Below are 20,893 nucleotides of genomic sequence, written 5' to 3' on the forward strand. Positions count from 1 at the left end.
GATGGAGCTGGAAAACACAAAGAGATGTCAGCGGCAGGGCCTGGAGGAGTGGGATGGCGTATTACAAGGCAGCCCTGTGGGTGCTTCTGGGTGTTGGGACCCCAACCAGCCAGCACAGGAAGCTGAGACACAGAGAGTCTTCAGGGGCCATTTTTCTTTAAAAAACAAAAAACCAAACCCATCCCTTTCCCATCCACACCAGAAGGCTATTGCTTTGCTGGGGCCTCCCCAGAGGCTGTGATGGGAGACAGAGAAACAGCTTCTGGCAGCTCTGCGGCCTCCTCTCCCATCACTCCCCCCACTGCCTAGAGAACAATGAAATCTTTAAGTGAGATCGCAGAAAGGAGATGCAGGAACAGGGGTTAACCAAGGAGGCACAATACAGAGGGAGCGTGATTTCCCTGCTAATAAGCAGCTTACGAGCCTGGCACATCACAGCCTCCCTAAGTGTTTCCGTGTTTTTAAAATGGAGCTGTCACTGCCCATTAGCTTCAGGAGCAGTCCCTAAATGGAGACGTCAGCCCTTGGGAGGCACAGCCCGATCAGCTCTGCGCCTGCTGTGTCCTTGGAGAATGGGCAGCTCCGCGGCTGGGATCTAATTACAAACGCAGCGTGGACCACACCTGCTTCTCTGGCTGGGAACGCTTCAGCCTCACTCAGAAGAACACCCAACCCCCTTGTCATCACTGGGGCTCCTGGAACAGAAAGGGGGCCAAAGCCAACTAGGTTATTTAAAGTCACATGGAACCTCTTCCACAGTTGGAAAGGGGAGTGAGGATCATGATGTGTTCACTTGAGCCCCCAAATTTAAGAGCCAAGACCACTTGAAAATGTTATCTGTGAACTGTTACATGTGAGCTCTTTCCCCCCCTCTTTTTCTTCCCTTCCTTCTAATTTCTGTTTCGTTGTGTTAATAACAGCTCCAAGTCTAGCTGTCAAATGTGGAGTTGGCTCAGTCACAGCAACCACAGAGATCTTTCAAAGTGCCAACCTGGATATGTCACTTTCCTGCTCTTGTCTGTGGTGGCTCCCCATGGCCCAAAGCCACACTCCTCAGCATGGCTTACAGGTTGTTTAGGACTCGGCGCTGGTCACCTGGCCAACAGCCCCTTCACTGCCCACGTTCCCCTAGCCCAGCTCCCATCCCCAACACACCCTCCAGCTGTGTTGAAATCCTCCCAGTTCCTGGAACGCTCATGCATGCTCACCTCCAAGCCTGAGCACAAGCTGTCTCCTCCACCAGGAAGCCTTGCCTCCCACCCTGTTCCCCGTCATTGCCTACACATCCTCTGTCTCCAGTCACTTCCTCCAGGAGCTTTTCCTGGAGCCCTCCTCTACACACCTGGGTTTAGCCCATCGAAATACAAGAAGGGACTCCCTGGTGGTGAAGGGGTTAAGACTCCACACGTCATCCTTGGTCAGGGAACTAAGGTCCCACGTTCCGAGGTTCAAGAGACAGAGTGTTCATCAAAGAGTTGTTAGAGGGGAAAAAAAATTTTTTTTGAAATCAACTCTTGACCAATAGGGAAAAGAGTTGAATAAATAATGATATAACTATTTTTATGTATTACCATGCAAAACACTTTTAAAAATTAAAATAAGATGTAGAAGAATCTCAAATAACAGTTATATATAATTAATAACTGTACAATGTTCCCATTTTATAAATTATAGACATAAATGTGGACATACTATCTGCATGTGTATTATATATGTGCTTGTAGAGATTGGGAGAGTTACAGACTGTTTGATTTTTCTACCTTTTATGCTTTTGTGTTTTTGAAAATTTAAATAACAGTCAAGTAGTATTATTAATAAGTATCTTTTTAAAGATTTTTTTAAAATGTGGACCATTTTTTTAAAAGTCTTTATTGAATTTGTTACAATACTGCTTCTGCTTCATATTTTGATTTTTTGGCCATGAGGCATGTGGGATCTTAACTCCCAGACCAGGGATCAAACCACACCCCCTCTGTTGGAAGGCGAAGTCTTAACCACTGGACTGCCAGGGAAGTCCCTACAAAGCCCATTTTAAATGAGGGAGCTATTGAAGTGGAGAAAAGGGGGGAAATAGGAATAAAGGGAATGGAAATATTTAACCAAATTGTTAAAAGCTGCCTGGTGCTGTTTAATGAGCTTCATGTTAGTTAAAAACCCTAAGATTTCCCTAATAGCTGTCCTAGTGTGTACTTTGGTGCTAAGGGAATGATGACGAAGGCTAATATTTGCTTATCTAAATGGGCATCTTCCATCTACTGATTTGCTGGGTACCAGATATAAGATGGCGTATAAGATGTCCCTGTCCTTGTCACCACGGAGCTTACAGTCCAGCAGAGGAGACAGATGCATACATGGACAGCATGGAGCCGTGTGACACGTGCTGCCACGGAGTCCAGAGGTGAGGAACCTGAGAAGACTAGCTCAGGGAGAAAGAAGAAGTCCAGGGAGACTTTCTGGAGGAGGTGACATCTAAGCTGAGTGGGATCAAAAAGAAAGATATTGCTTCTTAGAAGGAAAGAGCCCAGGGAAGAAACAGAAATGAAAAGAGATCAGCCACAGACAACGCTGGAGAAGAGGATGAGGGTCTGCCCCATACTTCTCGCTGCTTAACCGGGCTTGACGACGTGAGGCCAGTGGCACAGGGGAGCTTCCTGCCCAGCCTCCATCAAGACATCAGGGCATCTTTAGGAACCGAACCTAGGTCTTGATGAAAAGACACCCAAGCATACAGTCTGAGTAAAAGACAAAGGAATCTCTCTTTTTTTTAAATGTGCAAATTCAATGAAATTCGGGATCCTTTTTAGGCTGTGTGGTTCTCCGCAGCGGAGAATGCAGGAGGGTCCCACCCAGTGAGCAGCAGCCAGCCACGGACAGAGCCACACACACATTTGATCGTTTTTAAAAGTTGTCTGTAGACCAAGGTTTTTCTCCCGAGAAAAGTCAGACAATATTCCAAAGTGTCTGGCCTTTGGCAAAGAAGGAAAGATTAAAGCCTCCTTTTCTGATAATGAAGGTCCCTTACTATCGGGAATATTTGATCTCTGTGTCTATTTAAGAAGAAATCGGCAAGAGAGAGGTCTTTTGTGCTGGATAGCAAGTTTCATTTTTTTTAACAAATTTTCATTTAAAAAACATGCAATGTGTGTTTTCCTCAGTCTCAATTTAAATGCTACCTCCTCAGAAAAGCGATTCCAGATCACCTCCAAGTCAAGGAGCTCCCTCTTTTCTCCTCTTCCTGTTATTCTCTCTCAGAACAACCTGTTCATTTCTTTCATAGGAAATAAAATGTGTGAATATCCAGATCTACATGTTTATTTCTTTGTGTATCTGTCATTGTCTATAGTTCCATCTAGATTGTATGAGCTACTGTATGAGTTTACAATCTCGATGGAATATAGATGATGACATGGCAACCCACTCCAAAATTCTTGCCTGGAGAATCCCATGGACAGGGGAGCCTGGTGGGCGACAGTCCATAGGGTTGCAAAGAGCTGGACATGATGGAGGCTACTTAGCATGCACACACACACAAGAGCTGAAGCCACATCTGATTGGCCCACACCTGAATTTTCAGATCCCGATACAGAGCTGGCACTGAGTGCTGTTCAACGGATAAATGGTAGTATATATGAAGTGCTTATTTTTAGCCAGATACTGTATAAGTGATTTACAAGCATGATCTCATTTAATCCAACAGGTTTATGAAGTCTGCTCTACAACAAGGAACAGATTTAGAGCTTAAGTAACTGACTAAGATTTGCGCTCAGATCTGACAACTGATCCATTTATGCAGAAACAAACAACTTGTTCACAAGTGCCAAGAGAAAGAAACAACAAAGTCCTTTATAATTCTACCACCCCAATACCTTCATTATGTTAACATTTTGGTCTATGTCCTGGATAGCTGGGTGAATTGATCGATGAATGCTTTTTACTCTCTAAAAAATGTATCATCACTTTAAGCTGCTTTTTAAAACTAGATGAAATATACTCTAAATGCTTTCCTATGTCAACAAAGTAACATATTATTCTTATCCATCCTTTAAAATTCATCCTAAACCTAAGCTGCTGCTGGCTTCAAATAAACTAGCCCTCAAACAGAAATTGCCCCTTTTATTTGCCTATGTTTTTATAGCCTTGATTCTCACACATCCATAAGATAGGCAGGAAAGATTATCTCCACTTAACAGAAAATTTGAAAAGTTAACAACTTGGCCAGGGTCATACAAGGTAAATGAGGAGAACCACGATTCGAAGTCTGGTCTGCTTGATTCCAGAGACCACAGGGTGTCAGCGACATCTCACTGCCTTGCAAATTGCATCTGATCATGTGACATGGACTTAAAAGTAAGCTGAAAAAGAAAAAGTTAAGTTGACCTGGGTAATAATCTTAGCACCATCAATCTGCAGATAATCTGTAAGCAAGTTATCTAAATTCCCTTGGCCAGGTTTCCTGTTTTGTCAAATGGATCTATCTTGCAGGGTGCGGTGAGAATGATTTGACAAAATGCACATTAAAAAAATCTGACATGGTAGCTGGTAGCTGCAGTTGAGTTGTGACTCAGCCAGTCCCATCCAGTGAGCTAGTCTGATGGGGGTGGCTGTACCCTGGCAACAGAGGGGTCCTACAGGCCCTGCCATACCCCAACCTACCCTAGTGAAGTGGGAGGTAGATGGGCCCCTGGGCTGGACAGTTGGAGTTTGTCCAGCAGAGAAACTTGGAGATCTGTTTTCCCTAGACACTCAGAGGACAAAGTGGCAGGAGCTGAGCTCTGCTGGAGCAAAGAGATAAAACAACCAAAAGGAGGGGGTGCCATCCCATAATAGGTGCTGTCAAACCTCCCACAGGCCTCTGCACTGGAATCCATCTTGGCCAAAACCTGTGCAAGCATATTGGGGAGGGCCCTAGGCCAAGTCAAGTGTGGAAAAGAAATAAGATAGCCAGCCAAAGGTAAGCAAAGATCCGGAAGAACTGCCCTATAGAAATGATTTAACTGCCTCTTTACTAGGGCTCCTCTCCATTGGGGAAAACGCCCACACCCTCCCGGGTGTGTCTCTCTGCCTTGCTTCTTCTGTCTTAATAAACAAACTGTTTCACCGTGTGTGCTCCCCCACATGCTATGCTGTGTCTCTGATAATAAACTTTGTACCTGTTTTTACAGTTTTTGCCTGTTTGAGAAATTCATTTTTCAATGGGGACAAGGGCCAGAGGAATTTTGCTCCAAGCCTCTAGCCCCTGGTGGACTAACAGCTAGGATTCCTGGTTTCCATCCAAGCCACCCAGGTTCAATTCCTGGGCAGGGAACTAAGATCTCTCTTCAAGACCCCTCACTGCTGTCTCTCTGAGATCACCAGAATATACTGTTAACAGTTACAGGCACTTAATACACAAAAATCTGTCCCACCAAGGTTGGCAGAGTATGCAGGAAGCCAGGTGAGGTCGGGCCCTGGGCTCCTGGTGAGAGACAGTGAAGAAAATGTGGACCCAGGCACAAAAGGGATACCTCCTGTCTCCCATCCCAGCCTCACTCCCTTGGAAAGACATTTCAAGCAGATTCACAAGCCACCTCTGAGTTGTTGTTTTTCATACCCTAATTGGAGGGCATTTTGTGATTGTTTTTAAGAAACTGTACTTGTAAATAAACAAGAAATACACTTTGGATCTTTCCCTCTCTGGGTCATGGGCATGTCTTGGTCCTCCAAGTTCTAATGTCATCAGAAGTCTTCATGGGACTCTGCTTATTGTGATGTGGCAGCCTGGAGGGCAGTTTGGGGGAGAACGGAGGCGTGTATGTGCATGGCTGAGTCCCTTTGTTGTCTGCCAGAAACTACCACAACATTGTTTATCAGCTATACCTCCAATACAAAATGCTTTTGGTGATTTAAAAAAAAAAAAAACTTAAAAAAAGAAAGAACTTCTCCATGGAGTCAATTTTTCAAGCAGGAATGGTTGTGGAAGGAGGAGGAAAGTCAGCCAGCTCAGTGCCATGAAAAAAAAACCAAAACCTCCAAGATGGAAGGGAACAAAGTGAGGGGTGGGAATTGAAGACGAGCACTGACACCCTCATGTGTGAGGTGGAGGACCTCTCCAGAAGCTCACCCAGGACGCCGATCACAGTGGGTGGCTCTGGGAAGAAGAACGAAGGAGCCTAGTTAGGGGTCTACAGGGAGGTACTTAATTTCCCTGCATAGCTTTTGATGCTGCTGGAAGTTTTAAACTCTTTTCAGATTTTTTTCTTAAGGAAGGAAGATCAAAGTACCCAGTTTGACGAGGTCAAGAAAGAAAAGACAAGTCTACGAGAGGAGGCAATTTTGAGGTCACTGCTGACTCAATGCGAGGGATTTCAATAGAATGGTGGGGGCAGAAGCCAGATTGCACTGAACCATGGAAAGAATGGAAGGTAAAAAAATGGAGGGAGCAAGAACTCCATCCAGTTTGCACGAAAAGATACCGCAGTGGTAGAATGGAGAGATCTCAGTCTAGAGGGAAGAGATTTTTAAGATGAGAGACTTTGCATGTTTCTGTGTTGAACAGAATGAATCTGAAAAGAGCCAGAGTGGGCATCTGCTTGGTTTGCAGGCACAGCGAGCAGCTTTATTTTTCTGGGAGAATCCACTCCTTCCCCTCTGCAAGATGTCCACTTTAGACAGGGGCAGACCCAGTCCCTTGACAGGTGCCCTGGATCTGGCCAATCAGAACATTCCATCCCCCGGCCACAGTGATTGCTTTAGAGATGGACATATGACTGAACATCTTCCAACAAGACTGAGTTCCAAGCCGCAGGAAATTTTAGAAAAAGGAAGCTCTCTTTCAGCAGGAATTGCAGAAACAATGGGATGTAGGTCTGGAGCAGCTATGTGCCCAAGAAAAACTTTGAAGAATAAAGAAGTCAACAGAGAGGAAAGCAATCTTAAGGGATACAGAAAAATGGATTGTTTTTGACACGGTCCAGACTCTGGATTCAGTCACAACTAAATACTAAGTCAGTTTGAACAGGGTTCCTATTTGCAACCCTAGGAGTTCTGATTAATATATGGAGAAGCTGTGGACACAGACTGGCCAGAGTAGACATGCAAAGGACACAGGAGAATGGGGGTTCAGAACAGAAAGGAACATCTTCATGAAGAGAACCTGTTTGTTGACACAAAGAGGAAGGTAGGTCAAAGAGGTCAAGATGACTGTGCAAGAGCAGGAAAGCCACCCACCCAGGGGCACCCACATGCCTCCATTTCCTCTCAGCTTACGAGATGAGGCTATCTGCTGAGACCAAGACGACCAGAACTTTAGTTGGGGGACCTTCAGGAAAGAGAAGGTTTGGGGACTTTCCAGGGGACTCAGAGAGGGACTGATGGGGAAGGCTTAAGAGCCTGGCTGAGATCAGAGCACCTACAACTGAGGACGCTCAGAGGGGTCCAGTTACTTGCCCACCTTCACTCAGCTGCTGAATTGCAAGGCTGAAGTTTTGTTTGTTGGGTTTTTTTTTTCACTGCACCGCATCATTTGTAGGATCTTAATTCCCCAACCAGGGATGGAACCCAGGTCACAGCGGTGAAAGCGCTGAGTCCTAACCACTGGACTGCCAGGAGATTCCCAAGGCTGGTGTTTGAATCCTGGCTCTGCTGACTCTCTGTCCATATTCCTTCTGCTTGACCCAGGCTCCCTGGATCCATGGGCTCATCTCCTCGAGTTCTCTCAACCTTTGGTCAACAGCTTTCTGGGGAGCTGTGATAAGCATTACAGCCTGGGCAGGGTTGACAGCAGAACTGAGGAGCTCGACTTTATGGACATTCACCCAACAGAGCCCATCCCCCAGGAATGTATTTAAACTCGGGACTTGACCAAGAGCAGTTCAAATCCCACATCTGTGTAGCCGGGTTGGGAGATGAAAGAAGAAACATCACGGAAGCAAGAATATAAGCTTTGGAGGTAGACTGATAGGATTTCAAATTGAATTGGCTTGTGACCATGGGCAAGTTACTTAACATCTCTGAGCCTGTTTCCTTACTAGTACAGGGTGAGTAATAATAGCATCTATTTCAGGGGGTTGTTGTGAAGGTGAAATGAGATGACTAAATTAGATAGTGTGCTCCACTTTCTACTAAAATTGAATAATTTCATAGAATATGGCTGACCCATTTTATTGTTACTGTCATATATAGTTGTTATTATTAAGGTCCTGCATGCATTCAATGGAAGGCTAGTTATCTTGTTCTGGTTCTGTCATATTCCCCATGTAAGTCCCTTGGGCAAAACTTGGCCTTCGCTTCCTTGTCTCCAGCATGGAGGAGCTGAATTCCACTTCTAAAGTATTTTCAGTTTTTGACTGCTGTTATATTTCAGTGGTCATGGCCAGATATATCCTAACAGCTTCATGCTTTCTCCCAGCATGTGGCCTTTCCACCTACCATTTCAATCAAACCATTGCCTCCTCTGCCAGGGGACAGCTCAAAGTCATGCACCTGGCAAATGATTTAGAAACTTCATTTGGTTCACGGACCTGTCAACTTGAACCATCTTTCAAAGGGAGTCCGGCTGAATCCGCAGCTTAAGTAGGTTCTCCATGGACGGATGGAAAAGGAGATAAAGAGATACACAGACTCTAGGTTGCATGTCCTAAACAACTCTTGGCTATTTGTTAGTCAGTGTAGGAAGGTCGCCTAATATTTTGATTAAGATCTCTGCAAACTCCACACTCTGAATAACCAAAAGAATAAACAGAACCGGGTGGGGAAACGTCTACTTCTTAATAAGCCTGTCCTGAGTGCCTCATTTCAGATGCTGCCATGCCCCGTATCCAGGGGTTATTCAGTGTCTACTGTCTTTGTCAGCCTCGAAATCAGCGCCTTAAGGAACAAGTCAGATTTGCATCTTTTAAAAATTCTGCCAGAAAATTGTAAAAGGTGTGAATATGCTACTTGTTTGTTGCCATATTTTAAAATAAATTTTAATTCATTTGAACTGTAAGAATACTTAGTCTTTTTCTATTATGTAACAGACACCATTAGATGCTGTTATCATGGCTCTCTCCCATCAGTGTGATCACAGACCTTATTAAAAGGGGCTCCAAGTGCTTCGAATAATCTTTGCAAGATACTGGGCATGTGGAATCCATGGTTCCACCTCCTAGCCGCTGGACCTTGAGCACATGTCCTAACCTTTCCAAGTTTCATGCCCTCATATCTGCAATACGGTGACAATGACACCTACCTCATAGGGTTGTGAGAGTTAAGTGAGGTAATGCCTGGAAGGCCCTTAACACAGTTGCCTGGCTCTGCCGGAAGAGCTCGATGTTTTTTCCAGTGTATTTGAATAGTACAGCTTTTATAAAAAAGTATTTTAAATCCTAATATTCAAAACGGTATTATTCTCTTCAGCATTTGGTACCTTGGGGGAGCTAAGTTCTATTCTTAAATAAATCATATTAAGTCAAAGTTAGCTCCCTTTCTTAAGCCTTGAATTTGGAGTTTTAATAGCAAACATACAAAGGTTATGCTTTGTGGCTTCAATTCAGAAATGTCAGCACATCAAACACACGTTCAGATACACACACAGAGACACTTACTCACACGGTGTAAAGGGCAATTGGCTTTGGAGGAGAATGTCACATGAACAGAATTGCAGCTCATTAAAGCAGTGCTTGACGCTTTTGACCTCAGCTACATAAACAGTGTTTTCAGATGACAGAATTACTAAGAAACCAAGTCCTGTGAGCACGACTGAGTCTCTGAAGCAGTTCGGCATTTAGACGCCCAGAAGATGCGAGTAACAGTATGCGATCCAGTAAGTAACCTCTGCGGTATTTTGGAAACAATATTAAATGAAAGGCTCAATAAAATACAGTGGGGGATAAGGGGCTCTGCTGGGTTTTTCTGTTTGCTTTTTAGTTTGCAAGATTCCAAGACTTTACAGATATGCAGATGCCTCAAAATTCTACAGAGCTTTACAAAAAGTGAGACTGGAGAAGAGGTAACCAGAGCAGAAATGATTGGCATCAGCCTGTTGTACGTGGGGGGCTGGAGTCTGAGAGCCTGACACCGAGGCTGGGAGGGAAGGAAGGAGGGGTGAGCAGGCTGATCACATCTAGATAGTAACCAATGGCCAGCTGGGATGAAAGGATGTAGGGAAAGGGTTCTTCTTAATGTCTATGTCCCGCCCAGCTGTACTCAACTCCCGCCCAGAGTGAACCAATGATCAGATATATCTTAGAACAAGAATAGAGCCACATTTACCAGTGGGCAGATGGCTGTACACACCCTAGCGATGAAGGCTCTCTGGACTGTAACGAAACAGGACATCCTTGTTGCCCTGTTATTAACACTTTACTCTCCTTCTTCAATTTGTTGCATTGCCTGTTGGGCAAGTTGACCCAAGGGCTGCCTCCATGGGGCAGCTGCAGCCTCAAGCCCAAGGTCAGGGCCTCTTCCTTGTTTTCACAGTGAGCCCTGCATGAGGTGTCACAGACACCAGTGGACTTCACTCGCTCAGGCGTTTTGATTTAAAGACCTTATGCTAGCCTGGGCTTCTCTGGTAGCTCAAACGGTAAAGGATCTACCTACAATGCAGGAGACCTGGGTTTGATTTCTGAGTTGGGAAGATCCCCTGGAGAAGGAAATGGTAACCCACTCCAGTTTTCTTGCCAGAAGAATCCCATGGACAGAGAAGCCTGGTTGGCTACAGGCCATGGGATTGCAAAAAGTCGGACACGAACGAGCAACTAACACACACATGCTAGCCTATCTTGCTAACATCTGTGAGACTATAGCACCTCATACTACAAATTCTCCAATAAAACATGCTCACCACAGAGTGGTCTCAATGCACCCTCCACTACAGCACAGCCACACTCCAAGCTGATCACCCAGTGGGAACTTCTGGTTACAGACCTTGGCACATGGAGCGTTCCATGTCATGACGTCATTCACATGGACCAGAAGTATAATCCACTGGATAACCATGCCCTGCTCTATGCCCTCAAGCTGGCACTCTGGACTCCAGAAGCTTCCATGACTATCCATTTCATCAGTTCACCCTACTTCTCACCAGGCCCAACACTCAGCCATCACTTTATACCTGAGGGCAATTATGCAGGTAGTCCGGAGTCTTCTTCATCCATTCCTTCCTGCCCCTGGGGTAATTACTGAGCACCCACCAGGTGCAAGGAACTGGAGAGGGACTGAGGAAGCCAAGATGAACCCAACTTGGAGGCTAGAACATCATCCTGTCCATGAGCTGAGCACCTCTCACCTGGGTCAGCAACCTACCCCTGTCCCCACAACAGGTCAGATCAAGCTATTTCTCTGCCCATCTTAGTTGGAGTAAAAGTCAAAGATCCTACAATGACCTGTACAATGTCTCCTCCCATGGCCTCTCTGATCTCATCTCCGTTTACTCTCTCCCTTGCCTGCTCAGCTCAGGCACCTGGACTCTCTGCTCCTTCCTAAATGTGCCAGGCAAGCTCCTGCTTCAGGGCCTTTGCATCTGTTAATACTACCAAATCACTTTCACCCCCAGATATACACATGGCTCACTCCCTCCCTCACCTTCTTCCCATCTTTGCTGAAATGTCACTTTCTCAGCGAGACTTTCCAACGACCCTATTTAAAACTGACCTCTCAGGGACTTCCCTGGTGGTCGAGTGGTTAGGAATCCGCCTTGCAATGCGGATAAGGGTTTGATACCAGGTCAGGGAACTAAGATCTTATACATCTCGAGCAACTGAGGAGCCCTCACACTGCAACTACTGAGCCCTAGTGCCACAACTAAGACACAATGTAGTCAAATAAATAAATAGAGAAAATAAAACTGACCTCTCTGTGACCCAGCTCTCCAAGTGCCCACCCCTCCATAACGCTGATCAACTTCTAACAAACATACCCACTGATTTCTATGTTTATTATTTCCCTACTCTCTCGAGAAGATTAAGTTTCACAAGGGCAGAGATTTTTATTATTTTTACTGTTGTGTCTCTATGACCTAGAAGAGCACCTAACCTCAATAAACAGGTGATGAATGCATGATCCATAACACCCCCACTGGAGGACAGAACCAGATCACACCACTTCTCAACCCACTGCCCCACGACACACCCAGTCACATACTCAGCCCTTCACCCACAAACCAGCAGCTCCCACTCACCACACACTGACCCAGAAGACCCTGCCGGGCACCCCAAGTCACATACAAAGAACATTCTGTACTAAAGCTTATACACCCCTTCAGTACAGCTTTCACCATGCTACATGGCACACCAATTACAACAGCATCTACCAGTCCACTCACTGGGTGGTGGCACCCCACAGAACCATGTCCTAGCCCCTGCTATTGCTGTGATCCAGTGGCAGTATCTCATCTGGGAGCATCATAGAAATGCAGCATCTCAGGCCCTGTTGTAGACTGGCTGAATCAGAACCCACATTTTAATCATATGTCCAAGAGACTCTGTGCGCATATTAACGTTTAACAAGCTCTGCTAGGCTACATCATGATGCCTGTGCCATTGGCTGGACAATGACAGGCTGTGGGAGTCACAGCCCTCCCCATCCAAAGTGCAACAATTCATGCATTGCATCATCAGATCTTTCATCACACAACCAAATGATGCTATGACAGATACAATTCAGTACCCAAATTATAGCCCTTTATAAATAGGGTAACTTACACAACAACCAATTTATTTGAGCTTCGCTGCTGGGCATGAGAAAAACCCCCTCTGTGCTCTAATAAATATCCCTAAAGAATCCAGTATGTTCCTCAGCACAGTGCACTGCAACATCTTATTTGACAGCCTTTCATTGAATCATTCATTTATTCAGTAAAAATTATTAAGCACCCGTTATGTGCTCAACATTATGCTAAGCATTGGGATCCAACACTGAAAAAGACAGTCTTTTGGTCTCGCCAGAAAGACAGACCTTACACTGAACAATTACGACAAAGTGTGATGAGTTTGTTGATAGGACTTTAGCAGATGATCTCTACTTGGCAATTGACAAGAGCTTCCCTGAGTGGGTGACAGTTTACTGATTTGATGAGGAGGAAGGAGGAAGGTACCAGGAGGGTTAGGGAGGGAGGGAGCATGGGACGGCTCCGGGGTTCCCAGGTGGCTGGCTCTGCATGGGCAGAGCCAGGAAGGGAAGGAAGGCACTTTGAGTTTGAGGAGCTGAATGACACTCAGCAGTGCCAGTTCTTGAAGTTAGGAGCCTGGGGAGGCAGTAGAGGCTGGTTCAAGGAAGACTCTAAAAGCCATATATGCTGAGGAACAATAGACATTATCCCAGGGGTGGGCAGAGAGCCATTGATGGAGTGGAGTCGGGAGGGAGGGGGTTGGAGGGGGAGATTTAAGCAAGAGAATGACACAATCGGATGCACATTTAAAAAAATTACTCTTGTACCCTGAAACAGTACATGAAGCCAGTGTATTTCAGTAGTTTCCCATGATACCATGTGAACAGCTCCTGCCACAATAAAAGATGCACTGAGAACGACTTTTAAAAAATCCATTTAAAATTATTTTAATGAGCCTTCAATAATAGCACCCTTCACTGGTGTTTGAATATAATCCTCTGTTATTGCCCCGTGGTTTTTCTTTCTCTTGCTGCACTCTATTTAATAGCATGCATGAGTCAAGAACACTGACAGATACATGCACGCCTTTCAATATCCTGAGAAGCACATGGAACTCTGCACACACTCACCAGGGCCTTTCAGAAAGTGTGGGGAAAGGGAAAATGTGAAATCCTCAGGTGGGGGCTGGGGGCTCTAGGGCTGGCAACTGCTTTGTGAAAGGCACATACCCAAGTCGAATCGAATGAGTGTGTGATGTGTATACATTGTGCTGTGTTGTGCTTAGTCACTCAGACGTGTCCGACTCTTTGTGACCCCCATGGACTGTAGCCCACCAGGCTCCTCTGTCCATGGGGATTCTCCAGGCAAGAATACTAGAGTGGGTTGTCATGCCCTCCTCCAGGGGATCTTCCTAACCCAGGGATTGAACCCAGGTCTCCTGCATTGCAGGTCAATTCTTTACTGTCTGAGCCACCAAGGAAGCCCAAGAATACTGGAGTGGGTAGCCCATCCTTTCTCCAGGGGATCTTCCCAACCCAGGAATCGAACCGGGATCTCCCACATTGCAGGCAGATTCTTTACCAACTGAGCCACAAGAGAAGCCCAAGAACACTGGAGTGGGTAGCCTATCCTTTCTCCAGGGGATCTTCCTGACCCAGGGATTGAACTGGGGTCTCCTGTATTTCTGGCAGATTCTTTTCCAGCTGAGCTACCAGGGAAGTCCAGTGTATACATTATTATGTTTATTTTGAATTTACCCTAGGAATCAGAAATTCTTTATTCAGTGTCTTGTTTCCTTAGAGGTGATGGTAGAACATCTTGAAGTCTATAGCCCAGTCCAGTCACTGTACTTTGAAGGTCACTGTTAAGCCACACAAACATTTCAAGACATCAGCTGGTTGGAAACCATATCCAATACAGAACAGTTGAAGGATTCTATGGATCATCACTAGCTGTTGTAACCATTTTGTGTTATCAATGATAAGAACAGCTCATTTTTCCTGAGCACCCTCTGTGGGCCAGGGTATTTATTCAAAGTATTTAACCTGCCAAAGTGGACTCTGGTTGTAAGTAACCAGCACTTATGGGACCCAGCTAAACATCAACCAGACTCTGCAAGATCTCTACCCTAGAGATTATAAACTGACAGCCACGTATGGTTCATGGGTGTTTTATTTGACTTGAGTTGCATTTAACTTTTAAAATGTTGTTGCTGATATGTTTTTTAAAATAGTGAGATTTCATACAAAAGTCCTGAGGAGGATGCAGCAGTGCAGAGCCTGCATCTCCCATAGGACTGACGTGGCTGGCCCCATGCCTGCCTCATAGAAGGTCCCCAAGGAAAGATCACTCTTACTTTCATGAATAAGATAAAAAGAAAATAATAATCACTGATGATCCACAGGACCCTCCAATTGGTCAGCTGGAGATGAACACCCACCTGTTGAGCCTTGAGAACCACGAGCTCCCCCGTCTGCCCCTCTTTAAACCACTCCCACCTCTCTCACTGACATTACCTGCTTGGCCTCTGTAGCCATCTGAGTCTGTGACCTGTTCCTGGAAGGCACCTCTCCTCACTCAGACTGTGTAAAAACCACTGTCTTCCCCTTAAAGAGATTTCTCTCCCTGCCACGTTCCTTTGGCCTCTGTTTAGCTTCCCTGCAAGAGCTTTTGACCATAAACTCCACAGCAGTGAGTCCTAGACTGGAGCATTTATCAGATTCCCCTTGAGAGCCCCATGGCAAGGTTTCTGACTCAGGAGGTCTGGGGTGGGAGCCTGAGAATTTCATTCCTAAAGTTTCCAGGTGATACTGATGGTCTGGGGACCACTCTTTGAAAACCACTGCTCTCTAAGCAAGGAATGAACCTCAAATGTCAGTGGTTCAATTCTGGTGGGGATGGGGGCATATACATCTCTCCTCTAGCCAAGTGGAGAGAGGCTGATCTGCATATTGAGACCTCATGAACAGCCCTGCAAAACCCAAATAGGGTGTGTGTGTCCCCTCAAGTTCCCAGTTTCCTGACTGGAGAACCCATTCTTGTCTTTCAGATTGCTTTTTGATCTTTTCTTACATATAATAAAAATGATGATACTGCCTATGACATGTAGGTGTACACACGAACCCCAAGTACACACATGGACATTATCTTAGGGACTAGCACCAGCAGGACCCTCACTGCTCTGCCCCTTCAAAGACCCTGCACCCGAGACATTGACCAACAGGTGACATGTTGCTAACAAAAGTCATCATCAACTCTCCCAGAGTGCCTGCTGTGTACCGGTCATGTACTGAGTACTTTATGCATCATGACCCTCCCCTGATAGAGAAACTGTTGTCATCCCTGTATTACAGATGATGCAACAGAGGAGCAGAGAGGGGAAACGACTCCTTCAAGTTCTCCAGAGGTAAAGCAATCAAGAGATGGTTTATTGGATCCACTGTATTCATGAGAGTCAGACACGATTAGGAATACTGTGCTCAACCCTGTGTCTGCATTTCAAGATGGATGTTACTAACCTGGAGGACAATAGGTGACGTCATATGGGACATGCTTACAGGTGGACAAGGGGCGTGTTGAGCCCAGAAATTGCAGGTTTTGGAGTATCAGAGAAAGAAGCTCTGGTTGACAGAACAGGACTCAGTGATGGACATTCTGAGGAGGCTGATTTGGTATCGCTATATACACTGGCAACAATCAGAAGGACCACAATGTGGAACTCACTGCCCCTAAAGGACCCCAAGACTGAGCACCAGGAATTATCCAGAGAGAAACAGGACTCAGCAGGGATACTGTGAATCTAATCATTTGGGGTGTGCAGGGCTGGGAAGTGTGAGAAGCACCTGAGAGGCTTCCTTAAACTACATGCCCTTTGTCCCCGGGGCATCCTGGTATTGCCTCTAATGGAGTCAGACTCTCAGAATCCTCATTTCCTCACACACTGGCTGAATGAACTTGGAGAGAGCACTCAATTTTTATGAGCTTCCATTTCCTCTTCCATGACGTGGAATGACAGCACCTGCGTAATATTTTGTTTTGAGGATTTGCTTAGATGCTATGTGTGAACTGCTTAATATGGCCAGGTAAGTGGCCATGAAATTAATAATAATAATATCAAAACAAGCATCACTTTCACTATCATTTTTCACATCTGAGATCCTCATGACTTTTGGTTTTGATAACAACGTTTACGTTCAGCCTTACTACTTTTCAGCCTTAGCCAGCAGTTGCAACCCATAATAAAGTCACCAGGTCTCCCCTGTACTTTAACAAAGAAACATCCTTCCAGTAGAATCACGGTCCTGATTAATCCAGGAGAAAACTCCTCCTCCCTGCTGAGTCCTTAGGGATGGAAGTGCTCCTGCATGCACACGACCTTGGGAAATGTGAGACTTTCACTCTTTCAACAATTCCCCGAGAGCCATATCCACACCCAGAGGCTCTGGGAGGGCTTTATGAGCATGCCAGCCTCTGCTTCAATCTGGTTCGCCTTGGGTGGGAGCTGGCTGGGCGTTCTGTCTTCTTTACTGACTCAGATGGAGTGTATATTTCAAAATTAAATTTAAATACTGTTGAGATAAACAACATGACCTTTTCAATGTCAGTTTGAAGAGAAAATGACACAGTTGAACCAAGGAAAGACCGAGGGCAAAATTAGATTCTTTATCGCAGTCCAAAAATGGATCTGAACTCGGCTCACCCAAAAACCATTCCCCCAAAGCTGCCAGCTCAGACGGTTACAATAATTGAATCAATAAAACAAAAACACAACATCCATGGTCTTTCCCGCATATATTGAGGCTGTGCGGGCGGAAATCTCCATTTTTGTACCCGCTGTCTTTGAGTATAAATATGAACACTTATAGACATGTTCATCGAGGTCCACCCCTCGGAGGGCACCATGGGCACACACATCGGAGAGAGGAAAAGAGCCTGTTACGACGTGGACCCAAAAAACATTATGATGTGGACCCAACTGCCTTTAGAGAACGGTTTACTTACGGCTTTCGGCTTATACGGGGGCTGAATCTCTTTGCGTTCAAGTTTCTCCCAGTCAATATACCGGAAAAATGCATGCTCTTTGATGTCACGTTCACCTTCAGGTCCACAACCCAGACGTTTGCCTGGGTGTTTGGTCATCAGCTTCAAGAGAAAGAGAAATGTAGAATGAATTTCAGAAGAGGAAATGTGGGACTTTCAGAAATGATCGCTCCTATGAATGAGGGAAGACAGCGCAAAGACTCCCAACTAAATCTTTATTTTTGGCTTTTCATCCCAGCAGTAATTTCCCAGCCAGGTCTTTCTAATAGGAGGACCCAACAAAAGTGTCTGCTGCTCCCGGTCCCAGAGCAAAGTCCATTACAGTTAATCACACTTCAGCCTGACTGTGGCCCTGAACTTCAAGTCAGAAATATCACATGGTGCGTTTTGATTTAAGAATGACTTCTACGCAATTACTGATGCATTTAATGAGAACAGTTTCAATATCTTCAAATTCTCCTCCTGCTACCACGAGGAAATGGGAGTTTGACCAAAGCAAAGGGCACGTTCATTCAGATAATGTTTGCATTTCTCAGTAAAGCGCTTGTGAAAATGACAAGACAGAAGAAAAAATATTAGTCAAATGGACCCAAGTTTCAAGTAATTACTTTCCAAAAGCTCATTAAATAGTCAAAACCTAGCCCAGCTCATTTCCCTTGTATCACACATTACACTAAACTCCGCTGAGGTTTCTTTGGTGTCCCATTTAAATTACTTAATTATCAAAACCCTCCATCTTTGGGTCTCTGAGCCAGAGCTAAATAATAAGATGAATAGACGTTCTAAGATGAAACCAGACAGGCTCCCTCTTGTAAATGAGTCCAAAGCAGCAGGAAAATATCTCTGATCTCAAGACTTAAGCAAATGCACAGAGAGTCAAGACGGAGGAGTTGATGATTAATTTTTTAAAAAAGAAAGATCAGCAAGAGGCCATCAAAAGAAGAAGCAAGACGATTGAAACATACAAGACCATGAAGCTTCCTGGAGTTGACTTGACACCAAGAAGCCCGTGATGTCAGACTCCTCAGGTTTTTGCCCAGGGCTTGAGGATTATGGGGGGAAGGGATGAATTCAGCAATTCACACCTACTCTGTTGGACTTTCAGCTCAGCCTGATTCTTGCTACAGATAATCTGTCATCAGAAACTACCCTCCTACACCCCCACACACAGAGAAGCACATACTTTCCACACATGCTTTATCTTCCAGGGGAAAAATAACCCTGCAATTCTGTTTCTAAGCTACTTCTTTATAAATTTTATGCCTAGTCTTACCCGAATCTCACAATGACCCAACGAGTTGGGTGTTTTAATTTTTCCCCCCCTGAGTGACAAGGCAATTGACACTCAGAGGGTTAAGCAACTGGCAAGGACTCACAGAGACAGTAGATGGCAGAGCTGGGATTGGATCTCACCTCTGCTGACCTCTAAAATTTGGACATTTAGAGACACAGATTCCATGTGGTTCCCCAGGGATGATCTGTGGTCTCACTTGGTCAGGAAAAGTTTAGGGAGGGCAAGGAAATTGGGCCGAATCTTGACTTTTGTGTAGGATTAGAATGGGAGGAAAGAAAAGGTTACGAGGCCTTGGTTAGCACAACCAGCAACCCTATCCACAACAGCTTCCGGGACTTCCCCGGTGGCTCAGTGGTAAAGAACCTGCAGTCAATGCAGGAAATACGGGTTCAATCCCTGGTCTGGGAAGATCACACATGCTGCGGAGCAACTAAACCTGTGTGCCGATACTACTGAGCCTGTGCTCTAGAGCCCGAGAACTGCAACTGCAGAGCCCACGAGTCATAACTACTGAAGCCCATGCACCTAGAGCCCATGCTCCACAGCAAGACAAGCCACTCCAGTGAGAAGCCAGTGCACTGCAACTGGAGAGCAACCCCACTCACCCCAACTAGGGAAAAGCCCGGGCAGCAACGAAGACCCAGCACAGCCAAATAAATAAATTAAATTATATATAAAAAAATAACAGCTTCCGTGTCCTAAGCACTTCCTGTGTGCCCGGGCTCACAGCTATTATCCGTTACTCTTTCATCTTCACAACATTAAGGCCTCAGAAACTATTATCCTCATTTTCCACATAAAGACACTGGGTCCAGAGAAGCAGGCATCTGCCTAAGATCACCCAGCTAAGTAGCAGAGCTGCGCTTTGAACAGATCAGCCTGACCCAGAGTCTTGAAGCTCCATCTTATAGTTCCTTACTGTTTTCACCTTAATGTATGGCCAACTGGGGCTTCTGTCTGCTTCAAGTTTATTCAAAGGGGGAGTGGTGATCCGAGCAAACTGTATACTAATTTTTTTTATGGTGGAAAATAGGGTCTTTAATGGGATGGATAACAGCAGTCCCCAACCTTTTTGGCACCAGGGACCAGTTTAAAGGAAGACATTTTTTTCCTCTGACTGGGGTGGGGGCGTGGTTTGGGGATGATTCAAGCGGATTATAATTATATAATTATGAGTGCACTTCACTCATTATTATTACATCAGGTCTACTTCAGATCATCGGGCATTAGATCTTGGAAGTTGGGGACCCCTAGATAAGCGGACATTTTCAAATGGAATGAGACTTTTTTTCAAAAACCTAGCTCACTTTCCATGTAAATAGGAGAATGCTAGGCGAAGGAAAACCACTGCAGAAACACCCCAGCACTAACTAATGCGAGGCTGTGCTCAGCTCTTGCACGCTGAGCTCCGGCGCCGGAAGCCAGCCATGCAGACAGCTGGACTTAATCACTCTTCCGATCTCTGATCACCTCCCAGACGCATCCCCTGGGGCCCACGGTTCAGGAGGAAGCATTTGGCTGTTCACTTGAGCATCACTCCTTCTCTGGAGCATCAACCTTGAAGAAAAAGCCCACACGGGCCTCAGCCAACTCAACTCAGAAAGGTCCCCAAACCCAATAGTAAGAAAGTCACCCTCGCTAATCCTGAAGGTTATGGGTCTGAAATTAATAGAAATCTGTTCTACCAGGGAAACTGCTAATTGGAGCTGAAGCTGAATGCAGCTGACCTGGAAAACCCTTTTCTCCATGACCCACTTAGAACTCCAGCTGTCTAGGCAGGCAGGGCTGTGAAGGGGAAAGTCCTGAACATGCATGGAGCACCTACTATGTGCCAACACTATGCGAGGAGATTCCTCTTCTGTTACCTCATCATTTAACACTCTTCCAAAATTCTGCATAGTGAGGATTATTATTCCATCTTCGGAGATAAAGAAACAGAAGCCCACAGATGCAAAGTAATATGCTCAAGACTGTGCACCTAGGAAGCGGAAGGG

The 20,893-nt window shown here is 45.4% G+C and overlaps 1 protein-coding gene across 2 annotated transcripts in view; it reads right to left on the reverse strand.

The window, feature by feature from the left end:
- PRKCB (protein kinase C beta) overlaps positions 1-20,893 on the reverse strand; it is a 375,677-nt gene that overhangs the window by 10,041 nt on the left and 344,743 nt on the right. For both annotated transcript variants that reach the window (XM_027526433.1, XM_027526434.1), the window contains exon 16: positions 17,567-17,707. In XM_027526433.1, coding sequence (XP_027382234.1) covers positions 17,567-17,707 — 141 coding nt within the window. The remainder of the gene's footprint in view (positions 1-17,566; positions 17,708-20,893) is intronic.

The sequence above is a fragment of the Bos indicus x Bos taurus genome, chromosome 25, assembly GCF_003369695.1.
Source record: "Bos indicus x Bos taurus breed Angus x Brahman F1 hybrid chromosome 25, Bos_hybrid_MaternalHap_v2.0, whole genome shotgun sequence".
In the NCBI taxonomy this organism is placed as follows: domain Eukaryota; kingdom Metazoa; phylum Chordata; class Mammalia; order Artiodactyla; family Bovidae; genus Bos; species Bos indicus x Bos taurus.